The sequence below is a fragment of the Mesoplodon densirostris genome, chromosome 4 (assembly GCF_025265405.1).
Source record: "Mesoplodon densirostris isolate mMesDen1 chromosome 4, mMesDen1 primary haplotype, whole genome shotgun sequence".
NCBI classification, from domain to species: domain Eukaryota; kingdom Metazoa; phylum Chordata; class Mammalia; order Artiodactyla; family Ziphiidae; genus Mesoplodon; species Mesoplodon densirostris.
Window position 1 is genome coordinate 10,359,505 of NC_082664.1, and position 13,026 is coordinate 10,372,530.

Consider the following 13,026-nt stretch of genomic DNA (forward strand, 5'->3'; position numbering starts at 1 on the left):
AAGCTTTGAAGTTTCATTAGGTCCCATTTGTTTATCTTTGTTTTTATTTCCATTTCTCTAGGAGGTGGGTCCAAAAGGATCTTGCTGTGATTTATGTCATAGAGTGTTCTACCTATGTTTTCCTCTAAGAGTTTGATAGTTTCTGGCCTTACATTTAAGTCTTTAATCCATTTTGAGCTTATTTTTGTGTATGGTGTTAGGGAATGATCTAATCTCAAACTTTTACATGTCCCTGTCCAGTTTTCCCAGCACCACTTATTGAAGAGGCTGTCCTTTCTCCACTGTACCTTTTGCATATTTTATTGAAAATATCTAATGCTCTTTTTGGAAGTGGACAGTTAAAATTAAGAATTGATATCGCCTTTTCAGGGCCAATGGCTTAAGTGTCACCACACAGTATGAAGGAGAACCCAGGGTTTGCATTTTAAAAGTGGGGAAACTGGGGCTTCCCTGGTGGCGCAGTGGTTGAGAGTCCGCCTGCCGATGCAGGGGACACGGGTTCGTGCCCCGATCCCGGAAGATCCCACATGCCGCGGCGTGGCTGGGCCCGTGAGCCATGGCCGCGGAGCCTGTGTGTCCGGAGCCTGTGCTCCGCAACGGGAGAGGCCTCAGCAGTGAGAGGCCCGCGTACAGAAAAAAAAAAAAAAGTGGGGAAACTGAGTCTTGGAGCGGTCTGGTGACTTGTTCAAGTTGAAAAGGTCTCTGGGGAGGACACTCCACCCTGGAATTCTGGTCTTCTGACTCCTCTTCAAATGTGCTTTCTGCTTCCCTACAGCATTGTGTGCTTCTGTAAAATCGTGCCTGCCAGCGTCAGGGTGCAGGGTGCTGTGGTTTCTCAGGCATTCTCTTTAGTAGAACAGCTCACTGGACTAGAGAGAGGACAGGCTTTGGAGTCTGGAAGTCCTGGGTTCAAATCCTAGCTCTGCTTCTTGCTGACCCTGTGACCCTGCTGGACCTCTCTTCACTTCTAGAATAGGTGAAGCTCATTATGTCAGGATGCTGACTTCAAGAAGGTGGGTCACAAGCTGCCTTGAGGAGGCTTTTGTTGCTGATGGATGTTACCACAGAGAAAGCCCTGTGCTACCTGTGAGGCTGGATGTAAATGACCTGAGTTGACAGTGACAATGGCACACTCTCTATTCCCCATCCCCCACCCCCAGTCCCCTCCAGTGTTTTCTGGCATTTCCTGTCATCCCAGTTGCCCTCAGAATAGTCCTTCTCAGTCCTTCATTGCTCGGACCCCAAAGGATCTGAGACCCTCCACTTTGAGCCACGTTTTCCATCAGCCTCCCCTGTGCCAGGCCTCGAACCCTTGGGATGCCAGGTGATGGTGCCTGGTCCCTGCCCTCAGGGAACTCCTCCCAGGTAGGCACAGAGACGCCCTCTTGTCCCAGTGGGAAATGTCCCCCATCCCTGCTCGGCCTCCCTCTTGGTGCAGCACCATCCTAGCATGCACCACCCTGGACCACTTGTCCTTTTATAGTAACCATGAACAGATACTTGATGCAGCTGATAAGAGCCCTGCCCAGGGGACCGTCACGGCAGAAAGGAGGGGTGACCACTCTTGAGTGGCCCAGTCAGAGGCTTCTCAACTGGACGGTGAAGTGAGTGGAGAACCCAGGGTACATGGGGAGCCCCGAGGAGGTCACGTCCCCCAGTCTAGAGGGTCAACAGAGGCCTCTGAGGACAAGGGTCTTTACTGCTGAGGCTTGAATGAGGAGGAGTTAGCCAGACTTGGGTTGGGAATCCAGGGGGAGGGGAGGGAAGGGGCTCCAGGCAGAGCGAAAAGAATAGGAAAATCACTGGAGGTGGGCACAGCTGGGGGCACATGTGGGACACCCCCAATGTTGGTGTAGGGACAGCATCAACCATCAGGGAGAAGCAGAGGTCAGGGCCAGAGAGGTGGGGAGGGGTCAGTGGTTCCAGAGCCTGGAACGGGGAGCCAAGGAGGACCCCTCCTCTGTAACAGAGTGGGTGATGGGTTGGAGATTTGGAAGGTCAGGGGCAAGCCTGGTGAGGAGAGGAGTTGACAGCCAAAGCCCCTTCTCTTGTCAGTCTTGGCCTTTGTCATCCTCGTCATTATTATTGTCACCAATTTTCATCATCAAAAGATGACTCTGCCCGGTCACTGAGAGAAGGGAGCTGACATTCATTCAGCAACTATTACGTGCTCAAGCCTGTACTTTCAGCTTTCATGTTTAGTTTCCCCAAAGCCCTGTGATTGTGGTGTACTGTCCCCACTTTTCTTTTTTTTTTTTTTTTTTTTTTTTTTTTGCTGTACGCGGGCCTCTCACTGCTGTGGCCTCTCCCGTTGCGGAGCACAGGCTCTGGACACACAGGCTCCGCGGCCATGGCTCGCGGGCCCAGCCGCTCCGCGGCATGTGGGATCTTCCGGGATCGGGGCACGAACCCGTGTCCCCTGCATCGGCAGGCGGACTCTCAACCACTGCGCCACCAGGGAAGCCCATCCCCACTTTTCAATAGTGAAATGGATCCCTAGACACAGTGATGGGCCAGAATGAAAGGAATGGATCTTGTTAGGGCTTGAACCCAGGGCTGAGTTCAGAGCATCACTGGCCGCTGTCCCCGTGTGAGGTCCTGGGGCAGTGGACACCCTATGCTCAGGTTCATGACATCACGGGGACAGGCATGCACATAATCCTGCAGCCACACAAGTATGTACGAGGTACATCCCTAACATGGGTCGCATGAAATTATTCTCCTCCTCTAAAACCTTCTGTGGCTCCCCATTGCCCGCGAGAGAAAACCCAGCTTCACCTGGCATCAAACGTCCTCCACTACGTATCTGCCACAACCCTCTTCTCCAGCCTCAGTTTCCCCCTCCAGCCGACCTCCCAGGCACACATCCTCTCCTGCTGGCAGAAAACCTCCTAGATTTCCTATCACCAAACCTTTGTGTGTACTGTTGCCTCTAGCTGGAACACCCTCTTGTTCGGGTCTGGGTGTGCATGTGAAATGAAACATCCCCTTGTCCACGTGTCTTTCCTGACCCCTTCCCCCAGCCCCAGCCCCAGCTCCTGGCAGCCCTGCACAGCACTTGCTGTCTTACGTGCTAATCCCTTTGGACCTTGCACCATTTGCTCGCAGCTCATTACCCCCTGGTGGTGGGTCTGGCTTCGTTAGGCGAAGGCAAGGGCGGCCCTTAGGAAGAGCTGTTGGCAAGGCCAAGGTGACCGGGTTCTGGAAGCCGAGGGAGCACTTCCATCAGGTGAGCCCTCAGGGATTTGGCCTGGAGCCTAGGTCAAGGGAGCCGTGTCCTGGGTGCTGCACCACCGTGCTCTCCTGTGGGGCTCAGACCCGCTCGTTTAATGTGTGCTTTGATGTTTCAAAACCGATTTTGCACTAAGAAAACATTTCACCCTTGTCCTCTGGTGGAAGGGGGCAGCTAGAGCCTTCTCCACCTGCTGGCCCGCGGGACATCCCCTGGGGCCGGGGTCCGCCATGCGGTCCCTCCACCAGCTCAGTGATGCACGTCCCAAGCGCCTGTTGGCTAGAGTGACCAGGATATGAGTTCTGATCCAACTCTGAAGCTTAGTAGCTGTGTGGCCAGGAGCGGGTCCCATGCCCTCCTGCCATCTCATTTTCCCAGCTGTAAAGTGCAGGAAGAACCCCTGGCGGTTCAAGAGAAGCCTCTGGGGACAAGTGAGTTCACTGCTGAGGCTTGAATGAGGAGGAGTTATCCAGGATGGAGATCCAGGGGGAGGGGAGGGAGGGAGGAGCCTGGGGGAGGAGGAGAGCTTGGGGTCTGGGGCCTGCAGGCCTGAGTTCGAATCCCTGCTCTGGCTGTGGCCCCTGGGGAGAATTTCCAGTGCCTTCTGAGCTTCAGCTTTGCTCCTGGGGAAAAGTGCTAGTTGCCACCTTGCAGGAGGGTGGGAGCATTGAGGCCAGTGACTTACTGGCGCACTTGGCAAAGGGCAGGGCACGCCGGCAGAGCCAGTGGAGAAGATTGTCTCTCGTGGTTTCGATGCAGGGACACCAGCCTGTGGACTCTCCCAGCCATGCCGGTGCCCGCAGCGGCTGGTCTCCCAGGTCGCAGCATCTTGTCTCTTTGCCCTCCTCGGCCCTGCACTTGGGGTCTAGGCCAGGCTGCTTCCTTACTGGTTTCCAAGCCTCTTTATGGCCAGAGACATGCCACATTTCCTAGGACTGGGCTTCCAAAAGCCGGAAGCCCTGAACACGCGTGTTTTCCTAGCTTTGCCGGCTCAAGTGTCTGCTCAGCACTGAGGCCTGGTGCCACCCCCACCTCCTCATAAGGCCTTCTTGGTTTGCCCACATCCCTCCTCAGAGCTCCAAGTTTGGGGTCTCTCATGGCTCTTTTACAGTCATCTGTGCTCTTGTCTGCCGACCCCCTTACAGCCTGCAAGCATCGGGCCATGTTTGTTTTCCTCCTAGATTCTAGTACCCAACACAGTACTCAGCATAGTACCCAGCACAGTACCCAACACAGTACTCAGCTCGATACCCAGCATAGTACCCAGCCAGTACCCAACACAGTACTCAGCTTGGTACCCAGCATAGTGCTCAGCACAGTACTCAGCAGAGTACCCAGCACAGTACCCAACACAGTACTCAGCTCGGTACCCAGCATAGTACTCAGCACAGAACTCAGCATATCACCCAGGACAGCGCTCATCTGGCCGTGATTGCATTGAGGGAAAGCCCTGACTCACCACATTCCTCCAGGATTCCTGACCTGCTTCTCCTCCCCGCTGAGGTTTTCCCTCCACCCAACCCCCGCCTGACTTTTGCCCTCACTGGCTCCCTCGAATCAGAATTGCTTTGTGGCTACAGTTCAATGACCCCCTTCCCAGCTGGCTCATGTCCCTTGCCAGGCACTCCTGGACTGCGTCCTTGCTGCGGTGGGGCTGTAGAGAACCACGCACCAGCCAAAGAGCGGAATCATCGGGGCAGAGAAGGAGGGTGGAATCTGCTTCTCGAAAGTTGTCTTTGCCGGCTCAGCCCTAGCCTCTGGTCCCACAGCAGACATGCCTCTGGTCGATGTTTTGGTCTGGGGGCAGGGGTTTCTGCTTCAGGCCAGGTGGGGCTCATGTTCTGCTGGCCTTTGGGACTGGCCAGCTCTTCTCTCGTTGCAGGGAAGCAACAGGCTCGCTCCCCTGCAAAGAGTGGTGGGTCCCCCCATCTCCCATGTTCCCCTGGTCCAGCCTGCGCCTCCCTGGCCAGGACTCAGGAGGGCAAAGGTCCAGAGGCCTGGAGGAGGTCACACCATCAGGACCCTGGACTTTGGGAAGGGGCCCTTGTCCTCACAGGGACTTCCCAGGCTTGGCTGGTTCCTTGTGAGTGTGGCAGAGAGAGATTGAATTTAGTTTCTTCCCCAAGCTGCTGTCCCCCTTCATTCACGGAGCTGGATTCCGACTGAGGTTAAATTGGGCAGCCCCTATAGAGGAGGCCTCACTAACTGCTGCAGAGAATTGTTCTGCAAAGCTAAGGTTTCTGTGGATCCCCAGTGCCCCCATGGGTAAAATTGGAATCACCCTGGTGCCCATCTTGCCAGCTTGGGGCTTGGGCATGGGGTCTACTCCACAACTCTGGGTGTCAGAGACATCAGATCCTGAATTATTATTATTATTTCTAATCCAATTAAATCTCACTGGATGGCAAGAAATTCATCCTCAGCCACCCTGGGGGACCCCTTCTTCTGAGTGGTGTGAAATGTTCTGTGCAGGGGGTGGGTAGTCTCACTCAGCCCAGAACATTCCACGGTGGCCCTGGGTCTTTGGTCCACACGCGTCACTGTGGTGCCTTTGTCCGCCACTTTGCTGCCTGCTGCTGAGCGGGACTTGGGGTCCCTGCTGGGCGCCTGCTGTCCCCGTTACCTGCTAGGGTCCGGCCAATCCTGCTGCTCGGCCCAGCCCTAAGCCCCAAACCAAAGCTCTTTTCGTCTCTGGGGGAACCTCTCTGCTCTTCACTCTACCTGCTCTACAGAGCACAGAGACAGCCCTTGTAAGGAGGTTCTTTAACCTCACTCTGATAACACGCGTAGGCAGGGAAGTCCCTCTATACCAGGGGTCCCCAAGCCCTGGGCCGGGGACCGTTACCTGTCTGTGGCCTGTTAGGAAACTGGCTGCACAGCAGGCGAACGAGCGAAGCGTCATCTGCTTCTTCCCATCGCCCGCACGACGACCTGAAGCATCTCCCACCCCGCCACCACCCGTGGAAACACTGTCTTCCACGAAACCGGTCCCTGGTGCCAAAAAGGTTGGGGACCGCTGCTCTATAGTATCATCGTTGCCATCATCATCGTTAACCACTCATATGAGGTAACAGAAGGGACTGGGACCATTGCCCATTTGCACGTGTTGGGGAGGGTCTACCTAACTGCTCAGTGTTTATAAAGTACGCTAACCCTTCAATGTTCGAATTAGTAGTGTTTTTGAAAAGTAATATTATAAACCTATGAGGTAGACAAAGCAGAGATTGTTATCACATCTCTGAGTGACTGAATGACCTGCCTGGGACCACAGAGCTATCAGCGGAGCAGCACTGGACACGGCAGGAGCCCCTCCCCGACCCCACCCACAGAGAAGGCTCAGACGGCCAGCCCACTGGGACCTGACTGACTGCCAGCCGTAGGGAGACAGGCTGGGGGAACAGCTGGAGCTTTAGGCAAATGCTGTGCTGTCAGTAAATATAATGGGAAGGTGAGCAAAAGGTAGTAGTAACGGTGAACAATTCTGGAGTGATGGAAGATGCAGTGTGGGCCAGGCCATGTGCTAACGTATCTCAATGTTACTATAACCTTGGGTGCTGTAACCATTACCTTCCCCCATTTCATAGGCCTGGAGAGTTTAAGTATCGTGACAAAGGTCACACAGGTAGTGGGGACTAGCCCTGGAATTGGAGTCTAATCTAATTTTGACTGCAGAGACCAAGCTTTAGTTGCCAAAGAACTAGAATAATAACAGTGAATAAGGACAGTAGCTAACGTTACCAGATAACGTACTATTTGCCAGGCGTTGTGTATCAGCCTTGGTCCTCCAAGAAGCCAAGGCCAAGATGAGATTAAATATGCGAGACGTTTAATAGGGAACCACCTGTGAGAGAAAGTGGGACGGGAACTCGGGGTGGCTGGGAGGGACATGGTCAGTCCAGTGCAGGTCCGACCCTGAGTCCGGGAGAGCAGGGAGAATCTTGGGCTGCCGGGTGCTTCTCAGGGAATTTGGCAAGGCCGTGGGGCATCCCGAATGAGTCACCCGTCAGAGGAGCCCAGTGTCCTGTAGTAACGGGCCTGCCTTCATGCTCCTGTTGGGTCACTGGTGGGAACAGCTGAGGGAGCAAGGCCTTGGTGCCAGCGGCAAACTCAGAGGTAATTCCGAGCCTCGGCTGGGGACCTGGGCCAAGCCCACTCCCTGCAGTGGGCCTGAGAGGCAGATGCTCATGGCGCCACACACTGGGACATGCACTTTACATGCATTTTCTCAGTTAATTCTGAAAAAAAAAAAAAATCTGAGACCTGAGTACTACTGTACACCCACTTTACAGACAAGAAAACCAAGTCCAGGGAAGTAATGAAACTTTTCTGGGTTCACGCAGCTGGAAGCAGGCCCATCGGGGAAGGGAGGGCACTCCTATCATCAGACAGCTCCGGACGGTTCTGTGCTGATTAATCTCCATCGCTGCTCGCTCCCACCCCAGAGCCCTTGGCAGCCTGCCCAAGGTCACAGGAGAAGGGGCAGGGGCTGCGATTCGAACCCCAGCTCCTCCGGTCTCAAAGTCCTGCCTCTTTCCACGTCTTGCCACTGTCTTCCCAAGGCTCTGCCTGTTGGCGTGTTGTCTAACTCCTGGGAACTGGCTTTGTGTCCACAACAGAAAATATGCCAGCTAGAGCCAGAGGGCCGCATGAAGGTGGACATGGTGCTGCGGGCGGCCGAAGCCCTCCTGGCATGCTGCCAAGAGGACCAGAAGCCCGCGATCCTGGCCCGGCTGAGGGACGTCAAAGCCCAGTGGGAGGAGACGGTCACCTACATGACCCACTGTCACAGGTAGGGTGGCTGGGTACCTTTCCAGGCCTTTGTCTGCAGCTGCTGCCCACCCTCCGTGCCCACCACCACGCTGGCCTGGGGCCTCTGCCCAAGGGACGTTTCTTCGGTCCTGGGATTACTGGAAACAGGATGCTCTCTTGGGATATCAGTCAACCCTGCCTGCCTCTTTCTAATTATAATCAAGCTTAATGAGGATGATAGACAGTGGGGGCCCATCGTGTTTTGCCAACAGTTAATTCTTGGTAGACTTGCCGAGTGTGCATCCTTCAGCAGAATGGCCAAACGGCCCTGCAGGGTAAGAAGGCCTGTTGCCTTGCTGGCACTTTAGCCCAGATTCTCTGCTTGTACCAGGGAGCCAGGTCAGGGGTGGGGGCTTTGCCTGACCTGGGATCGCCTCTTGCTCTGCTCGTTACTTGCTGTGAGGCCTTGGGAAAGTTACTTGACCTCTGAGCCTCAGGCGCCTCATCTAGACAATGGGTATAATCAAGTGTTTCTTGAAGGTTTGTAGGAGGATGGCGGGGGAGAGCCAATGTCAAGGGCCAGGCACAGCGCTTGGCACACAGGAGGTCCTCAGTGGGCAGGAACTGCCAGCATCTTCTCCGTCTTTATGAAACCAGAATGTTGAGTGGACCAGGGGGACTTTACACAGTGTTTTCTGCTTTTCAAACGCTTTCACTTGGAATTCCAAACGAAGTAGCTTGATGTTGGCTGGACCAATAGGGCCATCTCCATGTCGCAGATGGGGAAACTGAGGCGGGTGCAGAGGCGGGGTAATGCAGCGAGCTCGTGGCGCACCTGGGACCCATGCACAGGCCCCAGCCCTCTGTTCCCGGTGAGCGGTGACGAGCCCACAGATCCTATCGTACTCTGCAAATTAAGAGCCACACTCCCCATGGCAGTCTTCTCGTGACTGCTAGTGGGCACCCATGTGGTAAGAGCCAGGGTGACTGTGTGTGGAGTCCCAGCACCAGAGAGAGAAACAACCGGGGGCATCGTCATGCGTCACTAATAGGAGTTTGGGGCTAGAATTTGGGGTCCTGGTGGCTAAGGGCATCAGCAGGCTGGGGGTTCTCAGAGCAGGTCTGGAATCTGAGCCACCCTGATCGTTAGCCCCGTGGAGCTTGTTTCCCAGACGAGAGGGTCTTGTCTATCAGGACCGGGGTGAGGCCCGAGAGGGTGTCCTCGCGCCCCCTCCCACAGCCCCCCAGTGCCGGGGAGGGGGCAGCGGCACGGCCTCCCCGCCCGTGAGCCTGGTGGGGGGATGCTCACGGCCGTGGCCTCTGCCTGCAGCCGTATTGAGTGGGTGTGGCTGCACTGGAGTGAGTACCTGCTGGCCCGGGATGAGTTCTACCGCTGGTTCCAGAAGATGACGGTGGTGCTCGAGCCCCCGGTGGAGCTGCAGCTGGGCCTGAAGGAGAAGCGCTGGCAGCTGAGCCACGCCCAGGTGCTGCTTCAGAACGTGGACAATCAGGCCGTGCTCCTGGACCGGCTGCTGGAGGAGGCGGCCTCCCTGTTCAACAGGATCGGGGACCCCAGCGTGGACGAAGACGCGCAGAGGAAGATGAAGGCCGAGTACGACGCGGTGAAGACCAAAGCCCAGGTGGGTGAGGGCAGGGGGCTGTCTTCACCCCTCATCCGGTCATCTGCTCCCATCTACCCATCCAGCCCCTCGTTTGCTCCCTCACCATCTATCCATCCATCTACCCACCATCTACTATCCACCCCCCCGACACCACTCACCTACCACCATCCACCCATCTCCCCACCCTCCTATCCAATGTCTCCCCACTCACCCGTCTATCTCCCCTCTAAACTAACCACCAAATCCCTTATTTACTATCTACCCACTCACCACTCCATCCACTCACCTACCCATCCATCCACCCATCTCCCCACCCTCCTATCCAGTGTCTCCCCACTCACCCATCTATCTCCCCTCTAAACTAACCACCAAATCCCTTATTTACTATCTACCCACTCACCACTCCATCCACTCACCCACCTCCATCCACCCATCTCCCCACCCTCCTATCCAATGTCTCCCCACTCACCCGTCTATCTCCCCTCTAAACTAACCACCAAATCCCTTATTTACTATCTACCCACTCACCACTCCATCCACTCACCTACCCATCCATCCACCCATCTCCCCACCCTCCTATCCATTGTTTACTCAGTCACCCATCTACCTCTCCACTAACCTAACTAGATCTCCTATTCCTCTCTCCAACCACTTAATCACCCACCCATCTATTCATTCACCTACTCATCAACCCACCTATGTACTCTTCACATACCCATGTACTCATCCATCTCTCCACTATCTACTACCCACCGTTTACCCCTTCACCCACTTATCTACTCACTATCTACTTGTCACCCATCTCTTATCCACTCACCCAAGCATTATATAACTCTCTACCTGTCCATCGTCCCCCCACCCATCCCCCCACCCCTCCACCATCCATCCACCCATTGACACATTATCTACTATCTGTATGGCCAGTGTTGCTCATGCTCATGCTTAATACACATGTGGGCACTTAGTAAGTGTGTGTTGACTGACTGACGGATGGACGTTGAGGTTCGCTTCCACCCAGCTCCCCTCCCCCTCCCCTCCCTCTCCCCCTCCCTCCCCTCCCTCTCCCCCTCCCTCCCTCCTTCCTTCCTTCCCTCCCTCCTCCATCCTTCCTTCCCTCCCTCCTCCCGCCCTTTAGTCCTTCTCCTTTGCTTTCCTCCTCTGCTCTCTTTTGTCCTTCCCCCGGTTCCTCCGCCCATTCTTTGTCCCCATCTCTCACCTCACTCTTCCTTGGTTTAAACAGTCCATTGAGTTATTAAGTTCAGTTTTGTTTCAAGAAATTCTGTTTGGTTTTGTATTATATCCGTCATTCATTTTTTCTTTCTTTCTTTTTTTTTAAAATTTACTTATTTTATTTATTTATTTTTTGGTGCATTGGGTCTTCGTTGCTACACGCAGGCTTTCTCTAGTTGCGGTGAGCGAGGGCTACTCTTCGTTACGGTGTGCGGGCTTCTCATCGCGGTGGCTTCTCTTGTTGCGGAGCACGGGCTCTAGACGCGCGGGCTTCAGTAGTTGCAGCATGTGGGCTCAGTAGCTGTGGCTCACGGACTCTAGAGCGCAGGCTCAGTAGTTGCGGTGCACAGGCTTAGTTGCTCTGCAGCACGTGGGATCTTCCCGGACCAGGGCTCGAACCCGTGTCCCCTGCATTGGCAGACGGATTCTTAACCACTGCACCACCAGGGAAGCCCCTCTTGTTTTCATTGTCCTTTTCCTCTTAAACTTTGCACTCCTCTCAGGTACGGATTCTATCTGTAGTCATTTTAATCATACACATTTTATAATCGTCAGGCTGCTCAAGTAGCTGAAGTTCCTGGCCTGATGCTGCCGTCTGTTGGGTCTCCTGACATGGTGGATCGTTTCCTTGGAGACTTTGTAATTCTGAGCTGTGAGCTCATCCTATTTGGGGCCTTATCTGCAGAACCCCGTGGTTGGTCCTGGCGCTCAGAGAACTTGTGTTTTCTTCAGCCAGGCTGCCATGGGAATTTACCTTCAGGATTCCTATTGAGTGTCACTGAAATGTTTTGGGGGTTCCTAAATCAAGTGGGTTCTCTGCACTGGAGCCCTAAGCCAAACTGATGCAAGAGGCTCCTGGCTCCATACTCTGAAAGGTGACTATCTTTTCATTTGCCTTTTCAGCCAGAGGCCAGGCTGAAACACATATGCTTCTGTCTTGTATTGCGCTGGTGGGGAGGTTTTTTCTCTAGTTCACCCTTTGACAGAGGGGGAGTCCCCTGAGTATTCTGCCTTTTTGCCGTGGTCTCTGCCCCCCTGGGCCCAGAGTCTTACCTCCTCCTCCAACCTGAGCATTAAATCCAAAACGACGTCAAGCACACATGTGGGTTTAGCATCCTGGTTTCCATAGCATCTTTGCGTCTGGTCCACGGGATATCTCTTACCGCGGTGTGTGCGGTGTATGCGTGGTTCTGCATTTAAATGACGCTTGTTACATTTTATCCAGCATTTCTGGCTGGCTACGGTGGAAGGGTATTCAGCTCTCCCATGTTGCTGGAGGTGGAAGTCTCCTGGGTCCTTCAAGTTACGGGAAATGGTTCTATAATAAGCAGAGATCTGAGAAACCTTGAGTAGGAATAGGACGCTGGCCCCAGAATGCTTGGAAAGGGACCTGGGTTCCAGCCAGGCTCTGCTGCTTCCCAGCTGTGTGGCCTCGGGGTGCTCACCCTACCTGGAGCCAGGTTGTAGGACTGAATGAGTTTGCACGTGAGCTCTTTGAAATTGGCGAGCATTTTCCCAGGATAAAGGATGACTTGTGTTCTCAGTAGCAGTGAGAAGAAACAGCCAAAACAATGGTGTCTGCCACGCAGCAGGCGCTAGGAGCCCTTCATTGAATGAATGAGAACCCCGCCCCTGCAGCTGGGAGGCTCAGAGGACAGGCAGGCGGGGTGGAGCTTGGTTCTCAGAGATGGAGCCAGCTGGCCCTCCCTCACCGCATCCAAGTGGCTAGAGCCTGCTTAACAGCAATTCTCGCTCCAGGTCTGCCCCACGGGCTCAGGCAGGGGAGGTGCCTGGCCCATGGCCTCCTTGCTGCTGTGACTTTACAGGAAACAGGTGCTTGTGTCAATCAGCAGAGAGTGCCTCGTACAGGAAATGGAAAGTGGTTTTGTGTGTGTGTGTATGTGTACACGTGTGTGTATGGAAGGGACATGCCTGGGGCACTGGTGAGCACCACTTCTAAGAAATGATCACCTCAGAGGTTCTCATTGTCCCCCCAGGGAACCCTCCCCTCACTGGATCCAAAAATTTATAGAAATCACAGCTCTTACTGGCGAATGCTGTCTTTTCCGAGTCCCTTCATGTCTTTGACCTTACTTGATCCTCCCAACCTTCTTATGTGGTAAATAGAGAAGGTGTGACTGGGCCCTTTTTTTTTTTATTTTGACTTAAAAATATAATCTACAGATAAACAAC

General features: G+C 54.3%; 1 protein-coding gene across 8 annotated transcripts in view; it reads left to right on the forward strand.

The window, feature by feature from the left end:
* The window catches only part of SYNE3 (spectrin repeat containing nuclear envelope family member 3), a 100,508-nt gene that overhangs the window by 42,025 nt on the left and 45,457 nt on the right, over window positions 1-13,026 (forward strand). For all 8 annotated transcript variants that reach the window (XM_060095685.1, XM_060095682.1, XM_060095681.1 and 5 more), the window contains 2 exons: window positions 7,849-8,021; window positions 9,312-9,621. In XM_060095685.1, coding sequence (XP_059951668.1) covers window positions 7,849-8,021; window positions 9,312-9,621 — 483 coding nt within the window. The remainder of the gene's footprint in view (window positions 1-7,848; window positions 8,022-9,311; window positions 9,622-13,026) is intronic.